General features: G+C 43.2%; 1 protein-coding gene across 4 annotated transcripts in view; it reads left to right on the top strand.

Moving 5' to 3' along the window:
* The first annotated feature begins 253 nt into the window (after positions 1–253).
* LOC308112101 (uncharacterized protein) overlaps positions 254–20923 on the top strand; it is a 33286-nt gene continuing 12616 nt past the window's right edge. For 3 of the 4 annotated variants that reach the window (XM_080467329.1, XM_080467332.1, XM_080467331.1), the window contains exons 1-6: positions 254–483; positions 2746–2839; positions 4995–6328; positions 6438–6522; positions 7659–10643; positions 14330–14455. In XM_080467329.1, the coding sequence (XP_080323455.1) occupies positions 5010–6328; positions 6438–6522; positions 7659–10643; positions 14330–14455 (4515 nt within the window). In that variant the 5' untranslated portion in view covers positions 254–483; positions 2746–2839; positions 4995–5009. Of the gene's footprint in view, positions 484–2596; positions 2840–4994; positions 6329–6437; positions 6523–7658; positions 10644–14329; positions 14456–20923 lie in introns of those variants that run through there. The other variant, XM_080467330.1, reaches the window with a different exon arrangement.

The raw sequence follows: 20923 nt of genomic DNA on the forward strand, positions 1-20923 counted from the left end.
TGTTGCTTTTAATTGTGGGTAAATACAATATTTAACAAGTGTAGAAGATTTCGCTTTTTGGGGCATTTATTGTGAATCAAATGTAAAAAGTTAGACGTATTAGTTTATATATTGTGAGAATAGCTGCCCAATTAGTACATTCTAATTCTGGTCTTTTTTTTTTTTTTTTTCTCTTGTAAATTGCGGGCAGTCTTACCACTTCCTGTGCCCACCGCTCCGCGCTTTATTTTGAAAGCGCCGCTGCTGGCTGTGCGGACACTTCCGGTGAGGCGGCTGGTTGAGCGCTGTCTAGTCGAGCTTGTCAACAACACCGCAACCTGAGACGAGTTAACCAGCTAACTTAGCTCCTCCGCGAGCCTCCAAATAAACCCCCAGTCACAGCCAGTGGAAGAGCCGCTTCGGTCGGCCGGACACACCGCGTCTGCGGCGCCTCTCGACACGAAGGGAAGGAGGAAAAAACAAACAAAGTGACTTTCCACTCCGGTAAGTTGTCTCCAGTTGAGAAGAGCCGCAGGTTCAGTTCGTGTTTCCATTTTGTGACTCCAGCCTCTTGAGTCGGGAGCTTGGCGGTTGCTAGCCGGCCAGCCGTTGATGCCCACCAGCCGTCGCTCGTGTTTTGCAGCCTGTGGGAATCAATGGGCCGTTTCAGGCTGTGTGTTGGGCTCGGTCTCCACGGTTCCACTGTGTTTAATAAAAGGCAGGGGAACTCTTCCATCTCCCTGTGCTGCTGGAGCTGAGCGGACAGGAAGCACAGACGTCACACTTGTTGCAATCTCAGATCTGGAAATGTAAATTAACTTTGGATTTGTTGGTAAATGTGTGGCACTTTGTGTTTAATTCACACTGACAATCCCATATAAACCTGCCGGATAAGTCTTGTTAACACAGTTCGATATAAGCTTCACGTAAGTCTGCGTATGCTTTTATTGGATAAAAAAAAAACTAGAGTTTGCACTTTTAGTTGTTACTCACTTTCAAAGCATATTTACGCTCTTTTAAATGACTTGATAACCTAAAATCGGTACCCTCAACCTGCCGGATTGTGGCCTCGCTAATACTGATTAATATCACAGACAAGCAGCTAAACTCTATAAAGGCTTACTGGATGACAGCTGTAACATGTTGTGTCTACATATGTTTGTGAACCCTTTAGCTTTTATTATTTCAATTTACGACATAGCTCTAATAGTATCCTAAACTATAAATTGACAAGAACATGATAAGTATCAACGATCAAACGCCACAAAGGATCTATTGGATGCCAGCAGGTAGCTCAGGTTGTGATTGTAGATGTGCCACTGTTAAACTACATCGCTTCACGTTGCAGCTTTATTTACTTCTGTTTGTAGATTGATTACATTATACATAGAATAGTAGATATCATGGCACTCTGAGGTGGATTGGATGACAGCAAGCAACTAAAGTGTAGTAAGACGTTATTCCATTACAATAGATTGATATTTCTTTGTATTTATATTTATTTTGGGCGTTTTGATGGCAAGATAATTCCAAAAATAGCTCAAACCTACCCTTTTTAATCGTAGTATATTCATAGACAGGGTCCACTCTGCAATTAATCTTTTTTGATGCCAATTGTGTGTTGTGTGTCATGCGAATAGCAATTAAAACTTTGGTGATCTCATTTGAGAAGGTTTACACTTCTTCTTTTGACTGGCGGAAGATCAGATAACATGAAGTTGTCCATTGTATAATAAAACTGGCTGAGCCAGGTTACTGACTCAATATTGCTCTGCTAGTAACAGTTTGTTACAAAACATAACAAACGTGCTGCCGGCTCACCCTTGGCCCTACGCTTCCCGCATGCACTTCCTGGTGGGCAGAAGTATGTCTCCTTCATTTCATGCGTCCTTTTAAAAACGTGTGCCAGACGTATTGGACGTGCAACGCGTGCGTCTACCAGGAGGTACGCATCACTGACTCCTTCACTGTAGTTTGGGGTTGTAGTAATGAGTTATGCGCAAGATGCTGGCTTGTATGTCTGAGGCTATATAAGGCAGACACTTTTCCTAATCCCCCGCTGTGCTGCTCGACCCACCATCACCGCGAATGTTTAGCATTCCATCTTGGCAAAAGTGTTTCCTGTCAACGTCTACAGTTCAGGTTTATAGACTTTTCAGTCTCTCTCGGGCAAAGCACAAACACTCGCTTCACTATTTTGCCTATTTATTTATGTTTTTTCTTCAAATCTTCACTGTGAATTGAACCCATTGAATCAGATGCTGTGGAGTTGGGATTGATGTATTTTAGAGGCACTGTAAAAGGGGTTTACATGTCAAGACGTGTCACTAAATGGGGTAAATAAAACAACAACCTGTCAACCCACAGGGCTTGTAGTGTTTATTCATCCAGCTTGAATTTACATACATACTGCAGGGTGAGTCGTGTGTGGACGACAGCAGGTCAGTATCGATCGAGAGCGCAATGCAAATTTATGAGCAGGGACATGTGATAGAGTTAATGGCTTTTCCTCTGTTTTCTGTCGCATTTCATGCCTGAACTCTTGCCACCGGCTCAACCGGGTGGGTGTGACTGTGTTTACCAAAGTCTGTGTCTGTCTCAACATGATTATCCGTTTGCTGCCGTGCGGAGGCGTGACACACACACACACACTTGGACGGCCCTGTTGTGGCTCTGCTGAGATTTCTCTGCCGTGGCCTCAAGCACGCTGCAGTTGACAAGTGCAGAGCTTTTGTGCGTTGTTGACACACGGTGTGTTCCTCTCAGGTGCTTTCACCTCCTTCCTCCTGTGTGATATGACATCGCGGCTTGGCAACGACAGAAGCACAAGCTCCACCGCAGACGGTTGACATCTGGTCAGGTAAGACACGCCACCGCTTCTTGCAGCCGTTCGATTCCGCGTCAAGAATTTTTTTCTGGCTAAGTAACTCGGTACAGCAACATGTGGGAAGCATTATCATCTGTGAGAAGGGAGTGCCTTAAAGAGAGAAACACAGGAGTGCCGGAGCTGCTTTGTAGATTATTTACCACAACAGAAACAGCAGACAAGAGCAATTGTTGTCATTACTGTGTTTTTAAGAATCAAGCAAGTTGATCCCCAGCTGACTCATAATTGTCAGTGTCCATCCTCCGGAGTGACGAGACATTTAAAAATAGACGTAGGAGTGTTCACTGGAGGTGAGGCTGGACCTTTTAGTGGCAGAGTTTCTCGTGGAATCCCCCATTCACTGTCTTGCACTGTGTTACCGCATGAGAAAGAAAACAATGACATTGTGTAGTTGTATGGCCTCCTCCTTGTCTCACTCTACATCTTGAAAGAATGCAGTCGTGTTCACAAACACACAGCAGTTCAATCTCATCATGCGCCTTTTACAAAGTCATTTGATAGGTATATTCGATTACTCTTCCTCAATAAAATGTGAGTCAAGTCAGTAATGATACTGATGTTGACAAAGTAAAGTAGTACATTATCTCAACACATCTTTTCAGTGAACATTTACTTGAAGAGTTGTAAAAATGTAGATCATTTGCACACCTGGTGCTTGAACGGCAGTCCTGCGCCACGTCAGACATTTTCTTATGTCATTGCACAACAAGCCGAGGTGTTATTAATAACAAGTGGCTTCTGCTCTGCCTCAACTGTAGTTTTACCAGTTCTTGGTTGCATGATCTTACAGTGTGCTCCACTTCTTTTCCTGCACTGAGTGACTGATGAGGGTTCTCCAATATGGGGGCAGACAGAACAAATGATATAAAAAGATGCGCTAATCATGTGAAATGTTGATTCAGCTACAAGAATATATATGCTTTTGTTTTTTTTTACACGCTGAAAACACGACTTCAAAAAGCAGTCGGTAATCAATTATCAACCAATTGTACTATCTTCTGTTAAGATGTCAAGTGTAAATATTTGAATGGGAATAATAAAAGCGGTGATTCATCAAGTGATCCAATTACCAGAGATCACTTTTTTTATTTTTTTTAAATACTAAAGCGTACATGTATGTTGCCATGTCATCCCACTTCAATTCTCAAATATATTGTTGGTTAAAACAACAATATAGATTTTTATGAGGAATCTCTTCCATAAATATAGTCTCTTAAAGCTTCCTGAAGTGAATCTTTATCACAATGCATGTATTATGTATAATGTTGTTAACAGGTCAAATACTAGATTGTGCGAACTTATTCCATGATACAACATGCAACATGATACCAACATGATACCAGGAATAAACTGCTTCTAAAAGGGAAATGGAGAAAACTAAAATGAACCAGTGTTAGTATATGTCACAGAGGTCCAAACTTATGGAATGAGCTGGAAAGCAACTTAAAACAGTCAGCCACATTATCCATATTTAAAAGAAAACTTAAGAATCAATGACTGGAGAGTTTACATGCGGCTTAGTACTCTCAGGGTTACAAGGTTTTCTCTCTACATGGGTCAATTCAAAGTATATGATATTACTGTTACATGCACGTACATGTAGTTATTTATTGTCTTTTCTTTTTGAGTTTAGGACCGTGTGTGTGTGTGTGTGTGTGTGTGTGTGTGTGTGTGTGTGTGTGTGTGTGTGTGTGTGTGTGTGTGTGTGTGTGTGTGTGTGTGTGTGTGTGTGTGTGTGTGTGTGTGTGTGTGTGTGTGTGTGTGTGTGTGTGTGTGTGTGTGTGTGTGTGTGTGTGTGTGTGTGTGTGTGTGTGTGTGTGTGTGTGTGTGTGTGTGTGTGTGTGTGTGTGTGTGTGTGTGTGTGTGTGTACAAATTAGTCCTCATTCATCACAACTTACTAATGATGTCGGAGGGACCGAGTTGTGGTTGAGCCATTCTTGGTTAAATGTACAGCACAAGATGCACTGGGTGGTGGTGTGTTGGACCCCTACATGATAAACTCCAAGTTTTTTTGGGTGTCAATTTTTTCATAATTTTGCAAAATTCATGCACAAATCAAAATCATTGTTGTATATGTGAAATTGTGGAAAATAAATAAATGAAATCTGTCTTTGTATTTGAAAATAGGTGCTGGTGAACAGGATGGCCGCTCAGGTGGAAGTTCAGCCCGGGGAGGTTGGGAGGGCCGTGGCAGGAGGACGACTTCACCTTAACCCCCTGACTGACTCCAGCAATTCGAACCTCATTGAGATTCCAGCGATAAATCAGGCTCAAATCATCGCATCGGAACCGAACAAGCCTGTCCCAGCCCCGAAACCACGGCTTTCTGCCAAACCTTTTGCTGTGGAGAGAAATGCAACTATTAAACCCATACTTGCCCCTAAGCCCCACACCAAACCCCGTCCAGAGTCCACCCGCCTTCCTGGACACAAGCCGGAGCCGCCAAGCAATCCCAATCCACTGCAGCCAGTCGCTTCTGGAAAACCCATACCGGTTTCATCCAATCCTAATCGTCCTGCTTCTACATCCTTTAAAACATCCAATAGGTTCAGCACTGGACAAACAACTAAGCCAATAGCTCAGCCGTTTAAGCCAGCCCCTCCTTTTGACCCTGGGGTCACCAATAAGCCCAGTCCCCCTGTCCTGGCAGAGATTCAGAAACCTTCTATGTCCAGCTATGCCAAAAATCTGCAAGCTGCAGAATGGTCTGGAACCACTCAGAGGGAAGAAGAGAAGGGCCAGGGTGCACAGAGTAAAGGTGGGACCTCCATCGCCAGAGCTAAATCCTTGGGGTTTCTTCTTGATGTTGGGCTGGAGGTAGAAAAAAAAGCTCAACCTGAAGCGCCTGTGCAGCTGCGAGCCCACTCCAGAGGTTCCAGGGCCAGGCCAGTGTCAGCCATTTTTCCTGACAGTCCCTCTAAGACTGAAACACCAGCTCCGGCTCCTCGCTGGGCAGGGAGGCGACCCCTTTCAGCTGATCTCACGTCTAAGTTTGAGTCCGTCGGTCTTTCATTGCACCGTAAAAGTCTGAAGGCGGACGCTCAGGAGAACACTACAGAGGAGAAGTCACCGCCGCTGAAGAGAGAGCAAGATAACATCACACCACAAAGGAGCAATGCTGCAGGTAATCCTCTGCTCACAGACCAAAGCATCCACAAAGCAGAGGAAATGACTGTGAAGGAGACAGAAGATGATGATGATGATGATGATGACGATGATAATAAGCGTGGGGTGAGCATCAAGTCACGCATCGGTCTTCTCCTTGATACGTCGTCCACTCCTGGACCAACCGGTCAGGGGTCAGATGTTCCCTCACCTGGACAGCCGTCTCCTGAGGCAGAGTCTACATTGGGTGTTAAAAAGCTCATCAAGCAGCTGACGGAGGATACGACACCAACTCAGAGCCCTGTTGTGAAGCAAACCCTGAAACCCCGCCCGTTGCCCCCTGACCTAACGAAACGGTAAGATTCTCTCTTGATGTCCCTTCGGCTTGCTTTTGTCGTTTTTGTCTTTGTCCATGAGTTCTATTGTCATGCATGGCTTTTGTCTTGTGTGGCGTCTGTTTGTCAGGTTTTCATCCGAGAGGTCACCAGACCTCGCTTCCCTCAGTGAGGCTGCAGATCGCCATGAGATCATCAAAGATCCTCAGAGGAGGGTAAGAGCATGGCGGAGCTTTGTACGCGCTGCTTTCCCGTGAGCTCAGCATAGGTTTAACAGGCAAATGAGGGTAACAATGTGAAACTATGCTGCAGCCTTGGGCTTGGAATGCTTTTACCTGTGAAGAGAGCTGTGTTCAAGTTTATTTATTTCTATCTCATGCCAACATAAAATTTAGAGTGCTTGGCAGAAATCAAAAAGACAAAATAGAATGTACATATGATGTAACATTAACATAAACTTAACAGTTACTAGTATGAGCTCAGTCGGGTTTAAGCTTGGCCAGTTACTCAAAATAATGTGTACACAAAAAATAATGAACACGCTTGAAAGACAGCTTTCATTACCTGTAGCGCAAAGTCTGCCTGTGTTCAGAGAAAAAGTCCCCGGAGAAAATGGGACGTTGCAGCAAAAAGGACTGCTGCCGTAGACAAACAAAGCTGTGAAACCCAAGACGGCCAGAACATTAATAATCCCCAGAGGCTGCCAGTTATGAAACACACAGAGATCACTGGGAAAAAGGTCAATGCATAGAGGCTTTGATTACCACCTCTGTACCACACCCACTGTCACGAGGCCGCCTGAGAGCAAGAGGGATATCGTTGACGTGCTTTATATGAAGTCTTTACTATTGGTACACATAAAGTCAGTGAACCTAACAAACAGTGTACAAACATTCTATGCCTGTAAAAAAACTATTGGATCATTCATGCTGAATACTTCACATTTTAAAGTTTACAAGGCCTACAAATGTCAAGCATCTAGCATGAGTGGTTCGGGAGTAAAAATTGCAATTATTGAACATTGATTTTCATTCTCTGTATCTTATAAGTCATTCTTAAAGCATTCGTATATGAGAAATAATGATACCAGCTTACAGCTTCGAACACAAGTTTCTTTTGGGGCATATTTACGTGACTTACTGCAATGATATTTCAATGGCCTAGAGTTTAGAGTTGTATTTCAGAGCTAATATTTCTCAAATGTAATTCCTCATGAATGAAAGATGGAGAGAAAATATTATTACAAAGACACAGTTGTAAAAGTTGTTCATTTTTAAAGAATTTCCCTCTGAGATTGATAAAGTATTTTTTATTCCAGTCATATCCTAAATATGTGTCTTTATTTTCTCAGGCTGAGGAGTCGGTCTTCACTCCGATTGACCAGAAGACATTTCTGGATTCAAAAGATTCACAAGAGCAGCTGAGAAAGGCCTCCACTACTGAAGGACCCGGGGCCGGTCCTGGCGCTGCAGTACAGACCGTTCGGGCGTCCCTGTTCGAAAATGTTGTGGAGAGGCACACTGTGTTCATGATGGACGATGTGGATTCTCACAGCAGCCCGTCATCTAAAAGAAGAGATTTGGAGGATGATGGAAGTCTGTTCATTGCCACTTACAAAGAACCCGTCTCCCCGTCAAGTCCTCGGCAGGTGCGACATGCCTTCGACACAGTACAGGCAATCGAGAAGAACAGGGCGGTGAGTGAGATCGTCCCGTCGGCTCAGTGGGAGGATAAAGCCCTGACACTCCGCTCCAAACGCTCAGACGGGAGCAGATCGGTGGCAGAGGGGACTCATCCTGCACAAGGACAATCTGCTTTATTAATGACCGCGGAACCACAGCCACGATATCTAAGAGTGGGAGCTTTATCCAAGTGGGACAATTTAAACCAGGACCAAAATACAGGTTTGGAGAAGGGGATGCTAGAGGAATCTCAAAGGGAAGGGCAAGAGAGACTACTGGAGCAGGACAGTGTAGCTGCAGCCCCAAAACGTTTAAAAATGCTGCCGACCGAAGAACAGTCCAAACCCAGGGCAACTTACTTTGCTTTGACCGGACAAGTACAGGAGCCGTTTTTTCTTGGGGAAGCGGGAACAAGCATTGGAGACATCGATGATCATTCAACAAGGTCCGCTCTCGGTGGCTTGCAAGGGAAGAATCTGCCGATGAGGAGGACTCCATCTTTAGAGGAGGCATACGGGAAAACCTATCACGCTCAAGAAAAAGTGGAGGAGTTGATGACGAAGAGCCATTTGTCATCCAGAGACCTTATAGAGCTTGAGAAGCAAAGACTGAAAGAGAAAAAGGAGAGAGAGGCAGCTGAGAAAATTAGACAAATAGCATTAGAACAAGAAATGCTACGGATAAGGGAGTTGGAGAAGGGGAAACAAAGGGAGGTGGATCTTCGATCAGTGTTAGATGACCAGAGGAAAGGGGAAATGTTGGAGGCCCAAAAGAAAAGAGGACTACAAAAGGAGACTGAAAGACACATGGCTAAATTGAAAGAGCTTGAAAAGGAAAAACAACGATCGATAGAAATGGAGAAACAAGCACAACGAGAATTTGCCCAATGGAAAGAGTTAGACATGCAAAGAGAAGCCGAAAGGCAAAGGCAGAAAGTGTATGAAAAGCAGAAGCGGGAATCGGAGGAGAAACAACGTGGCCTGGAAATGCAAAAACAAATTGAACTTGAAAAACAGAGACTACGAGAAGCAGAGGAGAAGAAAATAAAAGAACTTGAAAGAGAGAGGCAGCGGCAACTGGAGAGGGAAAAACGACGCGAAGCAGAGAGGATGCAGGAAAGGGAGAGACAGCGTGAAAGGGAGAGGCAAAAACAAAGGGAGGAAGAGAGGCAGAGGGAGTTGGACAAGGAGAGACGGCTACTCGAGATCCAAAAGGAGAAACAGAAAATGGAGGAAATGGAGAGACTCAAGGAGCAGGAGATACAACAGCTCTTAGAATTTGAGAAGCAGAAGCAGAAGGAAAAGGAGCGTCAGCAGGTCATTGAGCTTGAGAAACAAAGAATGAGGGAGAAAAAGGAGAGAGAACACGCGGAGAAAATGAAACAGATGGCGTTGGAACAGGAAATGTTAAGAATAAGAGAGCTTGATAAAGAGAGGGAACGACAAAAGGAGATGGAGCGGGAGCATCAGAAAGAGATTGAGAGGGAGAAGCAGAGGCTGGAGCAGGAGAGACAACAACTTGTGGAGTTGCAAAAACAGAAACAGAGAGAAAAAGAGAGGCAGCAGCTCATGGAGCTTGAGAAACAGAGACTGAGGGAGAAAAGAGAGCAAGAGGAGGGAGAGAAAATTAAACAAATGGCTTTAGAGCAGGAAATGGTAAGAATAAGAGAATTTGACAAGGAGCGGGAACGACAGAAAGAGATGGAGCGGGAAAAGCAGAGAGTGCTGGAGCAACAGAGGCAAAGAGATTTAGAAAGAGAGAGGCAGAGACGACTCGACATGGAGAGGCAGGAGATTGAAAACCAGAGGCTGAGACAACGAGAACAGGAGAAAGAGAAAAGGAGGATAGAGGATTTGGAGAAAATCAAAGAGATCGAGAGGCAACAGCTTTTGGAGTTTGACAAACGAAGAATGAGGGAGAAGATGGAGAAGGACAATGCCGAGAAAATGAGACAGATAGCCAAACAACAGGAAGCAGAGAGGCAGCGATTGAAGGAGAAGCAGAGGAAAGAAGAACAGGAAAGATGGAGACCGGAATCGGCACCGATGAGGCCTAAAGTTCTCGATCTGGACTCTGTGCTCAGAAACGAGCCGTCGGTGAAGGCGACCGCCCAACGCAGTGACCCGGCGAATCGCTGGAAGGAGCCTTACAAACCTGCCATCCTCGACATCGACTCCTTCACTTCTCAAGCTCAGCACTCGCCTGCTAAAGACTTATTTCCTATGTCTGGGATTCAGGGACTGGAGTCTGACTTTGGAGCCAGGTTACAGTATACACCTGAGAGAGACGCGAGCTGGAAGGTGCCACCACAGACCTCTGGAAGTTTCTCAAGCCCCGTATGGACAACGGGGCCTCAGGACCCATGGGACCTGCGGCCCGTTGAGATGTCCGTGGATAACCCCGTGGTTGATCAGAGGAAACATGCCAACAAACAGGGCATCAGGCAGGACGAGCAGTCAAGGAATCCACAGAGGAGCTGGCTGGATGAACCATTTAACTTGGCCCCGTTTTCTGGGACAGAGGCCAGAACCGCTAACACTCCATTTGGACTTACCAATAGCTCTGCCACAGAGCTGAACTGGTTGCCCAGAGAGCTGCAGCCTCAGGAGAGCAGGGGAGCTGTCCACAACCAGAGGAGTTCACAGGGATCCCAGGTGAGTGAGTCCAATCAGGGGAATAACGTATAGAAATGAGCGGTTCCATCTGAAAAGTCTATTCTTTATACATGAACATTCAGTCCAACATTCTATTTAACACAAACAATGGCCAGTTGTCCAACTTTTTCCCAGATTCTTTGGAAGTGTTCTCTATTTTGAACATCTGTGGGAAAAAAAAGTTTTGCAACAGACAAAACCACGTCATTACAGTGATCTCTGGTCCACACTTAAGTGGCTGTCCTAAATGTCTTCCAACAGTCAGCTGCAGGTCATGGCAGTGCTTCTCAATCAAGTTTCCCTACTCCAAATCATTTGAGCCAAACAAATGAGCCTTTGGTCGAGCTCTGCCAAGGCCAGATAACGCTGCCTCATGTGCAAGAAGCGAGCCAACATCCTGCAGAGCAGTGGACACTCAAGGATCAAGTAATGCTAGGTTATGGTGGAGGGCTTTTATCAAATGAAACGTTTCAGCCAAGCAATCGTTTACGACTAAAATCATACAGTATGTACTGATACAACCGCCTTAAAGGAGACATATCATGCTTTTAAATCCTTCCTTTTTACATATAAATCATACAGTTGTGGTCTATACAACGCGAAACTGCAATGCTTGGGTCTGAATTCCTCATTATTATAGCTCCACAGGCCCCTTTTCAACCCCTTTTCTGATGCGCTTCTGAGAGCAACTCGTTTTGGGGCGGTCTCTTCAAATGCAAATGAGACACTTCATACCCCGCCTCCTCTCCAGGTTGCAGAGGTCACACTCGGTTCAACGTCACCCTGTTCGGCCATCTTTGTAGTTTGATAGAACAGATACAATTATCTAGCGGCGCAGAAACTTTATATTCACACATTATTTACAAAATGTCAACAACGGAAGATTTGTCCATCCAGCCATACATGTTGGAGCCAGAGTCGGACCCGGCGGAGCGAGATGAAAATGACGATGATGCACCTACAGAACAACGTCTTCATATGGATGTAACGCAATGGTGTGTTACTATATTTACACTAACTTCTCCATCCATGCCCACTACTACAATACTGCCTGTATTACAACGACTATTTAACACAGAAGTTACATTATAATCTAAAACGAGCACACAGCGCTAACATATGAAGACGGTGCAACTGCTAATGCTAACAAAACAATGACAGGGACGTCTTATCATCACACTTTTTAGCGTTATATACAGCTTACCGAAGTGCTCTGTTCGTCGTCTCCATAGATAGAAGGAACTGACCGCTCAATCAGACCAAGTCTTTCGGCAAATCCTTCTTTATACTGGCGGAGGTTGCTGAAGCAGTCGTCCTTAAAGTGATTCGCGCACACAAAAATGACCTTACCCACAGATGTGGGTACATTTCTGTGAAAAATAAAACTCAACCAGGCACTTCGAAAAGGTTCTGATGCTGGGAGACGGTGTAACGAAGCTTGTGGGTTACTACATCCAACAACCGAACATTTCCACTTATCCTCTCGTAACTTCGGTTGGACTACAAAATCGCAGCGAGAAACAAAAATGGCGGATTGCTCGAAATGTCGATGTCCTAATTTGGCAGTTCCGCTGAGAATACTGTGACGTCATTGTTCAAAAAACGTAATAGAGAATAGAAAAATCGAAACCGATCGCAAAATATGACCAAAACAGAATATAAAGATATCAACGGAGCACCTGAAGAGACTACTTTGAACTTTTCTGTACTTCTAAACACTCTAAATATACAACAAAATGCATTTAAGGGCTAAAAAAGTGGATTTAGCATGATATGTCCCCTTTAATTTAAGTTATCATACTTTTAAAATGGTTTGTAATAAAATATAGGGTTTCTACGCACATATGGAAATATGTTCTTGGATTCCAAAATGGAAGTTTCCCTTATGGTCTGTAGTCTCCCTCCTCAATAAAAATTTAAATATTCTCATGAACTGCTTGTAGGTTGTAAACATCAAGGCTTATGTTAGAGAAATGAATTTAATTTAGCCACATAATTATTTTGTTCTGGCTTTTTATTGAAATTAGTTAAAAGGAGTGTATCCACTGGGCAGTAATACAGTATCCTGCGGTATCTAAAAATGGCAACGACATCAGTTTCATTACCTTCATTAGAAAATATATAAAATCTCCTACATATAAGCTTTAATGCATAATTAGTGTTTGTCCAGCACTTGAGTATGTTTGGTTGACTTTTCAATTTAATATAATTAAAACTATTAGTAGGCTAATATATTTACTTAACTGTTTGGGGAGATGACAAGTATTTGGTTGTGACGTTGTCACGTGACCGGTCGGAAGCGAAAAGGAACCGAGCCGGTTCGTCTCAAAAAAGAAGCCAGATGCTCAATACTACCTGTCTGGATGGAAATACGTTTCCAAAACGGCCATTCCAGATTTATTTGATAAAGTTAGAAAAGAGGTTCACATATCAGTTGTGAGAGAATCACTGACAGCTGCACTTGGTCATCGGTTCACATGAAACCATACATCTCGGTGGCCGTCCACACCATAACACCTGAAGGGACACTTTAATCTAAATCACTACAGACCACTTATTTCCCTGAGAGTCTTGCTGCTGTGCTCAGAGACTCGATTCAGGACTGAAGATTAAACTTTTACAAATACAGTTCAGGACCAAACTGGCAGAAAACTGAGCTTCAGCATACCAGAATCTGATGATGATGATGTCATCATCAAGGTTGTGAAAAAGCCCAATAACATTCATTGCAATCAGGTGTGCTGCAACTGGGAGCGAGCTAAACCCTGCAGGACACCGGCCCTCCAGGACCCAGCTTGGACACCCCTGCTCAAACATGGCACTATAACAGGGTGGAGCCTCATGCTTCCATGACTGCTGGATTTGGCGACGTAGGGAATGTCTGGCTCAATTTAGTTTGCATTAATGCAGCATTGCTCTAACACGCAGTTTAAGACCCTTCTCCATAAGGTTTTTACTGAGCATCGCATATATGTGACTATTTTTGTGTGTTGTGGATAGCTGCTCTTCTCTAAAGGCATCTGACTAAATGTCTAAGCAGCAATGAGTCTCTCTTTGGAGCCATGGTCTACTGGTCCCTGTTCTACTGCTGTAACTTTCTCACATCATTCGGGCCGCACCAGCTTATAGTTTAGACCTGCTTTCACACGGACGTAGCCGTAACGCAGTTGGACAAAAAACTAAAATAAATGTGGCCATTGTTAAAGCACCCGTATAGCCACTAATTAATCTAACTCGCATGTTTTTGTACTGTAACAGGAAGAAAACCTGTGTATGTGCACCCAAGCCCAACACAGAGAGGGACCCCCAGTCTATACTTGAACAGGGGATATTTTATGAGCTACACCTTTACCACTGTGTAGTTCTTATATCATACATTAAGTGGTGACATGTACTACTTCAAACTCCTGATATGTTGTCCAGCATCTATTGTGAACAAAATTGTATTCCTTATTTATACATTATTCGCACAATGTTCCAACTTTTTTGGATTTGGGTTGAAGCCCTTTAGCCAGATTGGACTCAAGAGAAATAAAACCGCATAATGACGTGTTCAAAAGTCAGAACATCTTTATGTATTGTCGCGCTGAATCTGTGAAAATATTGCACTAATTCAATGTACCCGTCCTTTAAAACCAGCTTGGTACATATAGATTAAATCAGGTTTGTTCTTGTTTTTTTTTAAGGAGTTGAACAGGATGCGTTCTCGTAGTGTGTCACGGCGATCGGCTCCTGCTGCCAGCTCTCTAGAGGGAAACCTTTCCAGGGTGAGGAGTCGCAGCGCCCACCGAGAGCAGGACCGCCACAGCTGGGTGAGACAGGCTCAGCAGCAGCACAACTGAGTGTGTGTGTGTGTGTGTGTGGCTGTAAGTCAATAAGATTTAATACCAGCGCTCAGGTCGCTGCGTAAGTTAAAAGACTGGCTACGAGCCCTTTGTCACAAATCACTGTTTCCATTTCGACTGTTTTTCACAAAGCTCTGCTCGAGTCTGCGAGCCAGTGTGTGCAGTCGACTGTGAGCGACGCTGCGTGTTTGTGTCTCATGCTTTGAGGACGGACTGCGGTGGAATGCAGTTTGTTGACTGAAGTTACACGCTGCTGGACTCAACGAAGTGCTGGTGACTAATGTTGAAGGCACGGTGCTCCTCTGACCCACCTCCACCCACCCAACGCCACAATGGAGGGAAGTGGTGGCCAGGCACCTTCTCAAGCCTGTAATTCAGGATCGGAGTTGACAGATGGTTAATAAGTACAAGTTCTCACAGCTCGTACATCAGAATCATGTCAGCAAGGTTCAGGGAAACCTGGGAAGTGAAGTGACCGATTGTAATCATGGTTGTGATATTTGTGACTTTATGCTGTTTGGCTACTTTTGAAAACTTTTAGCATCTTGTTTTCTCCTATAATGTAGAAAATGATTTTACATGTTCTCTGTGGTGTATTTTTGCAGCTGTGCACTTTTCGTACTCAAGCCTATCTTGTGAGTCATGCTTGGTTATCAGCTTTGTAGGGCTGGGTTGGATTTTGCTCTTTGTGTCTTGGACTGTAATTGTAGGCTCAGGTTGAAGGTCTGCGTCGTGAACCCACAAGTCCAGTGTTTCTGTGATTCAGAGCTCGGATTAGGGGACCATGAGCCCTAGGTCACTACCACCATCTAGTGGCTGCGCTTTAGTTTGTGAGTGTCACTCTTCCTGGTGTCTGACTGCTTCTTTGTTGTCATTTACAGTTGTGTTTGGAGAAGAAACCTGCTGATCGTGCACGGTTTCAAACGGTGGAACAAATAAATAACAGGGAGAAATCCACTTTTCTGAAGGCAAAAAAAAGTCAATGAGTGAGAGATTCTGTTCTGTTTTCCAAGAAGCATGATAGTGAGGATGGTGTATAACGTATTGAGTTTTAGGCTGTACGCTGTATAAATGTACAACACATCTGTCAAACCTGTTTGTGATTGGGTACTATAATGCGAAGCTCAATTACACTTATTATTTATGATTACACTTGTGTTTTCTGAGGAAATTTTATGGAAATCACAAATGATCGACAACCTATGGTTATGAGAAGTATACATGTTATAATACATGACATCCAACGGGCGACCCAGTAGAGATTCATTTTGGATTGTCACAGGAAAGCGGTGAGAAAACCCCACGTGCAGGAAGTAGAGTCCATACAGAAAGCTGCAGACTTGAGCCCATGACGTTCTTCCTCTGAGACATGCAATATCGCTGCTTTTGGAGTTTTGAAGATAAAGAAATCCAACTAAAGAAGATAGAAAAACATTTGCCGCAGTTTGTGTGATATGCAGTAAGCATGTAAACCAGGGGTCTCAAAGTCGCGGCCCGCGGGTCATTTGCAGCCCGCGAGACGATATTTTGTGGCCCGCACATTGCTATGAAAGCATAACGTTATTGCGGCCCGCGACTGTAGTGGACCTCCAACACACGGCGTGAGTGTAAATACTCAGTTTGACTTCATGTCATCTCTTGCCATTAAGTGCACGAAATTATAAAGTTTGCTGGCTGTAATCACAAGACATGCCTTATTATTTGTAAGCAAAGACAATTAAATGGCCGGCCGCTTTGCAATAACAGCAGGGTTTTGTGTGGGGTGTCGTCCTGCCATGGTGCTCCTGATGATCGACGAGTGTCAAAATAAAAGCTTCTGCTATTCTTGTATCACATGTGAGAATCTCTACATGCGTGTTATTCTCTGTATTGATTAACAATTTAAGGACCAATAGAGAGTGGTGTGATTTACTGCATTACGTAGTTGTACCATTTCCCATTATGTTATGATCACAAAAGTCCATTTCCACAAATAGTTGGACTTATTGATTGGATTTATTGAATTGTGGCGCTCCACAGCTCGAGGGACCATAGAGTTGCGGGTTGAAGACCCCTGTTCTTCATGTCCTGAGGGTCTCAACTGCTTCCTCTCTCAAGCCAAATGTGGGTCAGATATGTGAGAATAAGCGCTGCCTCGTCTCTGGCAGCAAGGAGGAGGCAAGAGAAACCATGTTCTGAAGAGCTGCTCATGATCTCGATTCAATGTTCCATTCATGCTCAGGACACTTCATATTCAGAAGAAATCATTAAAAACTGTGAATAATGAAGTTTGAGGATTTTTTGTACAACTTTTCATGTGGAATCCCTGATGCGGCCCAGCCTCACCCAGACTCTGCCTCCAGTGGCCCCCGGGTCAGTTGAGTTTGAGACCCCCGATGTAAACAATATATTATTTTTATTTTTTATGGCATCGTCCCATACGTTTTTTCCTCATGTCCTTGAGGTTGACTGATTAATCTAAGGTTTCTTTGGTTGAATGGGTGGAAAACATGTAAAAACAAAATGTACACCACAGTCCTGTGAAAACCTCTAAAATCAAGGATTTTCTGCTGCAATATCACAGAAATGGCTGCAATATCTTGACTTTGAGTATATTAGTTTTTTATGTTTTATTTCAGATTTTATACTTTTTATTTATTAATTGCAAAGTATTATAAAAAAAATCCCCAATAAATGGGAAAGTTATTAATAATCATCTTCATTTTATTTTGGAAATCATGTGATTTATGTATCTGGCTAAGACTTTAGCTCTGGCAGTTTCATAAATTACAAGTATTTAAAGCTCAACTATTTTGAATGATATCAGCCGAGGGAATAGTTGTCACTGCAGCAGATTTGAATTAATAGCCATGTGGTGATCTCACCACTGCTGAGTGTGATGGTCTCAGTCGGCTATACGAGGCAGAGCAGAGATGGGCACCGGGATGAGAGCTGTGTGGTACATGTGGTCATGTTGTCTTACCTCCTTCCGCCTCTGGGTAAGTGACAGCATAACCCTCATTATACGTCTTTGCCTCTCGGATGTACGTTTCTTCTTATATAATGCTGTATGTACAGCCTGTAATTATCCTACACTGTGGACTCTCTGCACTTTTGTCTCGACCCCGTTTGCTCCGCTCGGTGTGGCTCGCTGCTGGTTGGGTTTCTGGCTCGGGACTGCGCACAGATTGATGAGGTCAGAGGAGGGAGGTGATGAAGAGCTGACTCACTTCCCAGGCGATGATGCTTGGTGTTGGGAGGAGAAATATTACGGAAAGACGGCAGCCGTGACATATTTCTTCCAGGCATTTATAGCTCTAAAATGTCTTTCTCATTCTGTTGTTCTATTGAGATCAGGGACGAGTACCACACAAAAAGCATCATAAGCTTCTTCACAGAAAGTTTGAGCACAAATGTCTCTGGAAAGAAAATATATTTTTTCTTGTACAAGATTAATTTTCAAAAAACCATTGCAATTATAGCCTGGTTGCCTTTTAGTGACCATAATATATATATATATAATATAATATCCATCATGTGAACGTGAGTGCTGAGCAGATGTGCCAGTTATCATGTCATTTTTATACTGTATTCATCTTTGTCAACATTATAATGTAATCCTTGGGAAAACATGTAATTTTGTCCCAATTCCCAGAAATAACCAATTTGGTTTACTAATCTTAACAACTATAAAACCAGACGTACTATTATATTGGCTGGTTGGTCAGTTTATACCGGCATTTTTAATAGCAGGGGTTGAATATTTTGTGTGATGTACATTAAGATATTCCATTTATATTAAGTCGGAATCATAATACTGTCACATTAGGATCCCTCACAACAGTGGATTGGTATCACGTTTTAATTCGGTAATTGTTGTGAAACATAACGTCACTATGACATAAACAAAAACACATTATACTGCGATGTCAAAAGAAATGTTTTATATCGATAATTTTTTTATGTTTTTGTCACATTTATGATTGTACGTGTACGGCAGCAGTGAAATGTTAAACTGAACTGCTGCAGCAGTTATGCAGGTCGAATAAAAACGGAGTATTATCCTATAAACTGATACACAAGGAGTGGCAGTTGAAAATAAACTCAGTGAAACTAAATTAAAGGAATCTTCACTTAACCTTTATGCATGACAAAGTTGAAAATCATCAAATGTAATAATACAACTTTTATAGAATATTTTTTACGTGTATTGTACAAGTAAAACGTTCAGGTATACAGGGGACTGCAGTAATAGTAATGACACCATGGCTGATAAAGGAGCTGAAACGTTGATGAACCTTCATTGTCAAACTTTGTATTCTGTTCAAGAAAGCTCAGATTATGACTGTTTATTTAGTCCTTATTTAACCAGGAGAACCACATTGAGATTAATAATCTCTTTTACAAGTGTGTCCTGGAGAGCTGGGGGGGGCCGAGGGTCTTGCTCAGGGACCCTCGGTGCATGTTTTTTGGACTGTGTGGGAAACCGGAGCACCCGGAGGAAACTTTTGTTCAAAAAGAACCTCATATAGTATTAAATAGAAGAACGTGTCACAACATAATATGAAAGTGTTCTCGTCATAATATAAGACTGAAAGGGTTGTAAATGTCAAATATTCAAAATATATAATTGTTCAGCCAGCTCTTATAGTTTTATTTCTTTGTCCTATCAATAAAACTTGACAAAAAGAATGTCTGAACATATTGACATCGAGTTAAAATCTATTTTCCCTTAATCATCTTTCATTTTATGTTTATATTGCTCATGTCTGGGACGATCTCCTGCAGCGAGAGGAGCTGGAAAAACCACATACTGTTGTAGGATGTGATGGATAATTTACTTTACATTGAGGTTGTCACCTCAAACTGCAAGACGGTCAGATTTTTTAAATTATTTGTGGAGAAAAGACAACTGCTCATATAATTTTTTGTCATTGTCGTATAAATACAGTACATTACATTTGGAAATTATAAGGCGCCTGAGAGTTACAGGCTGCACATCCCTCTTCTTAAAAAAGCACTTTTCGAGGCGGCCATTCTGAGAGTGAGGACAAAAGAGTGTGGTCAGTCTTGAATACTGCTGGAAACTGAGACCTCAGGTGTTAATCAGATTACCTGCAGGGGGCATGTTCGGACAGAGATCGCTCCATTATGAGTCCCTTTGTCCCACTTTAGCTCAGCTTAACTTTGAGGTGTGTCTCCACAGTCACCTGTGATAGCTTTTTTTTTTTTTTTTCTAACTTCTCCTGGTGGAAACCTGTTTTTTGAACCAACCCCATGTGTCAGGAAGTGTTTGAGTCTCCACTGTTTGCATGAGTCTTAGGCAGAGTGAGATTTAAACAAACATTCACCTGCCTGTTGTGATTCGATGTCCTGACACACTAAAATCTGACTTCATTGGCAGAGCCACACCTGTCTTCTCACAGATCTGTCTCATGCATGTCAAATCCACCTATTTATAGTTTTCTCCTAAACATGATCATGCACTCAGGCTTATTTCTGTCTGACGAGATCACACTCTAATCATCCTCACTTTCTCCTCAGCGTTCTTTTTCTATTTGTAAAGTGCCAATAGTTCTTGCTTTACATTTGTGTCCATTGTTTTGCTATTCTGGCCGTGTCACTTTACCATTTTTCCTGCAACTGAATGAGGCCGGAGCGACAGAGCACCGCAGAACATATATCACCCTCCCCTCTCGCTCTCTTTCTCTCTCTCTCTCTCGCTCTCTCTCTCTCCACCCGCTCTGAATCAGGGACCTCCTCTCTCTCTCTCTCTCTCTCTCTCTCTCTCTCTCTCTCTCTCTCTCTCTCTCTCTCTCTCTCTCTCTGTGAGTACACTCCACACTCCCTCTCTCCACCCAGTTTCTCCTTGACGGTGAGTCCTGGAGCGCTGACTACGGACAGCAGCAGTGCTGACGCATTTTCTCCTACCTGCCTGTACCTGCAGGAAGAAGGCAAGAAGAGGGAATTTTCCTCTTCTCCTTTGGACCTGACTTCTCTATCACACCACCCTCTCCTGTTTCCGGTTTTTGGCACTGTGCTGGCTTGCCCTCTAGTTTTTCTCTTGGAATACAAACGACTAAAGCAGCTTTCTTTTTGCCACCAGCTGTCCTGCACGATTTTTGTTATTCTTTTTTTTTTTTTTTTTTTTTACCAAAAGATATCACAGCGCTGCCTGCTGTGGGAATATGAGCCCCAAGTGGTTGAACATGATTTGTCAACTTTCGATCTGAGCCTTGTTTTTTGGGAGAAATGGATCTACGTCAGCCGTGAATCGTAGCTTCTGCTGTAATTGAGTTTCCAACCAGGACAGAGCGGCTCGAACCTGGAGGATCGGTGGTAGTATCACAGCATTGCTTAGTAATAACGTGTGTAATGAATTTAGTCAAGAAAAGGTTTTACTGAGTATCTAGATTCATTAGTACTGTTAATTATTTATTCCAATAACTTGATTAG

The sequence above is a fragment of the Lipophrys pholis genome (assembly GCF_963383615.2).
Source record: "Lipophrys pholis genome assembly, chromosome: 7".
Lineage (NCBI taxonomy): Eukaryota > Metazoa > Chordata > Actinopteri > Blenniiformes > Blenniidae > Lipophrys > Lipophrys pholis.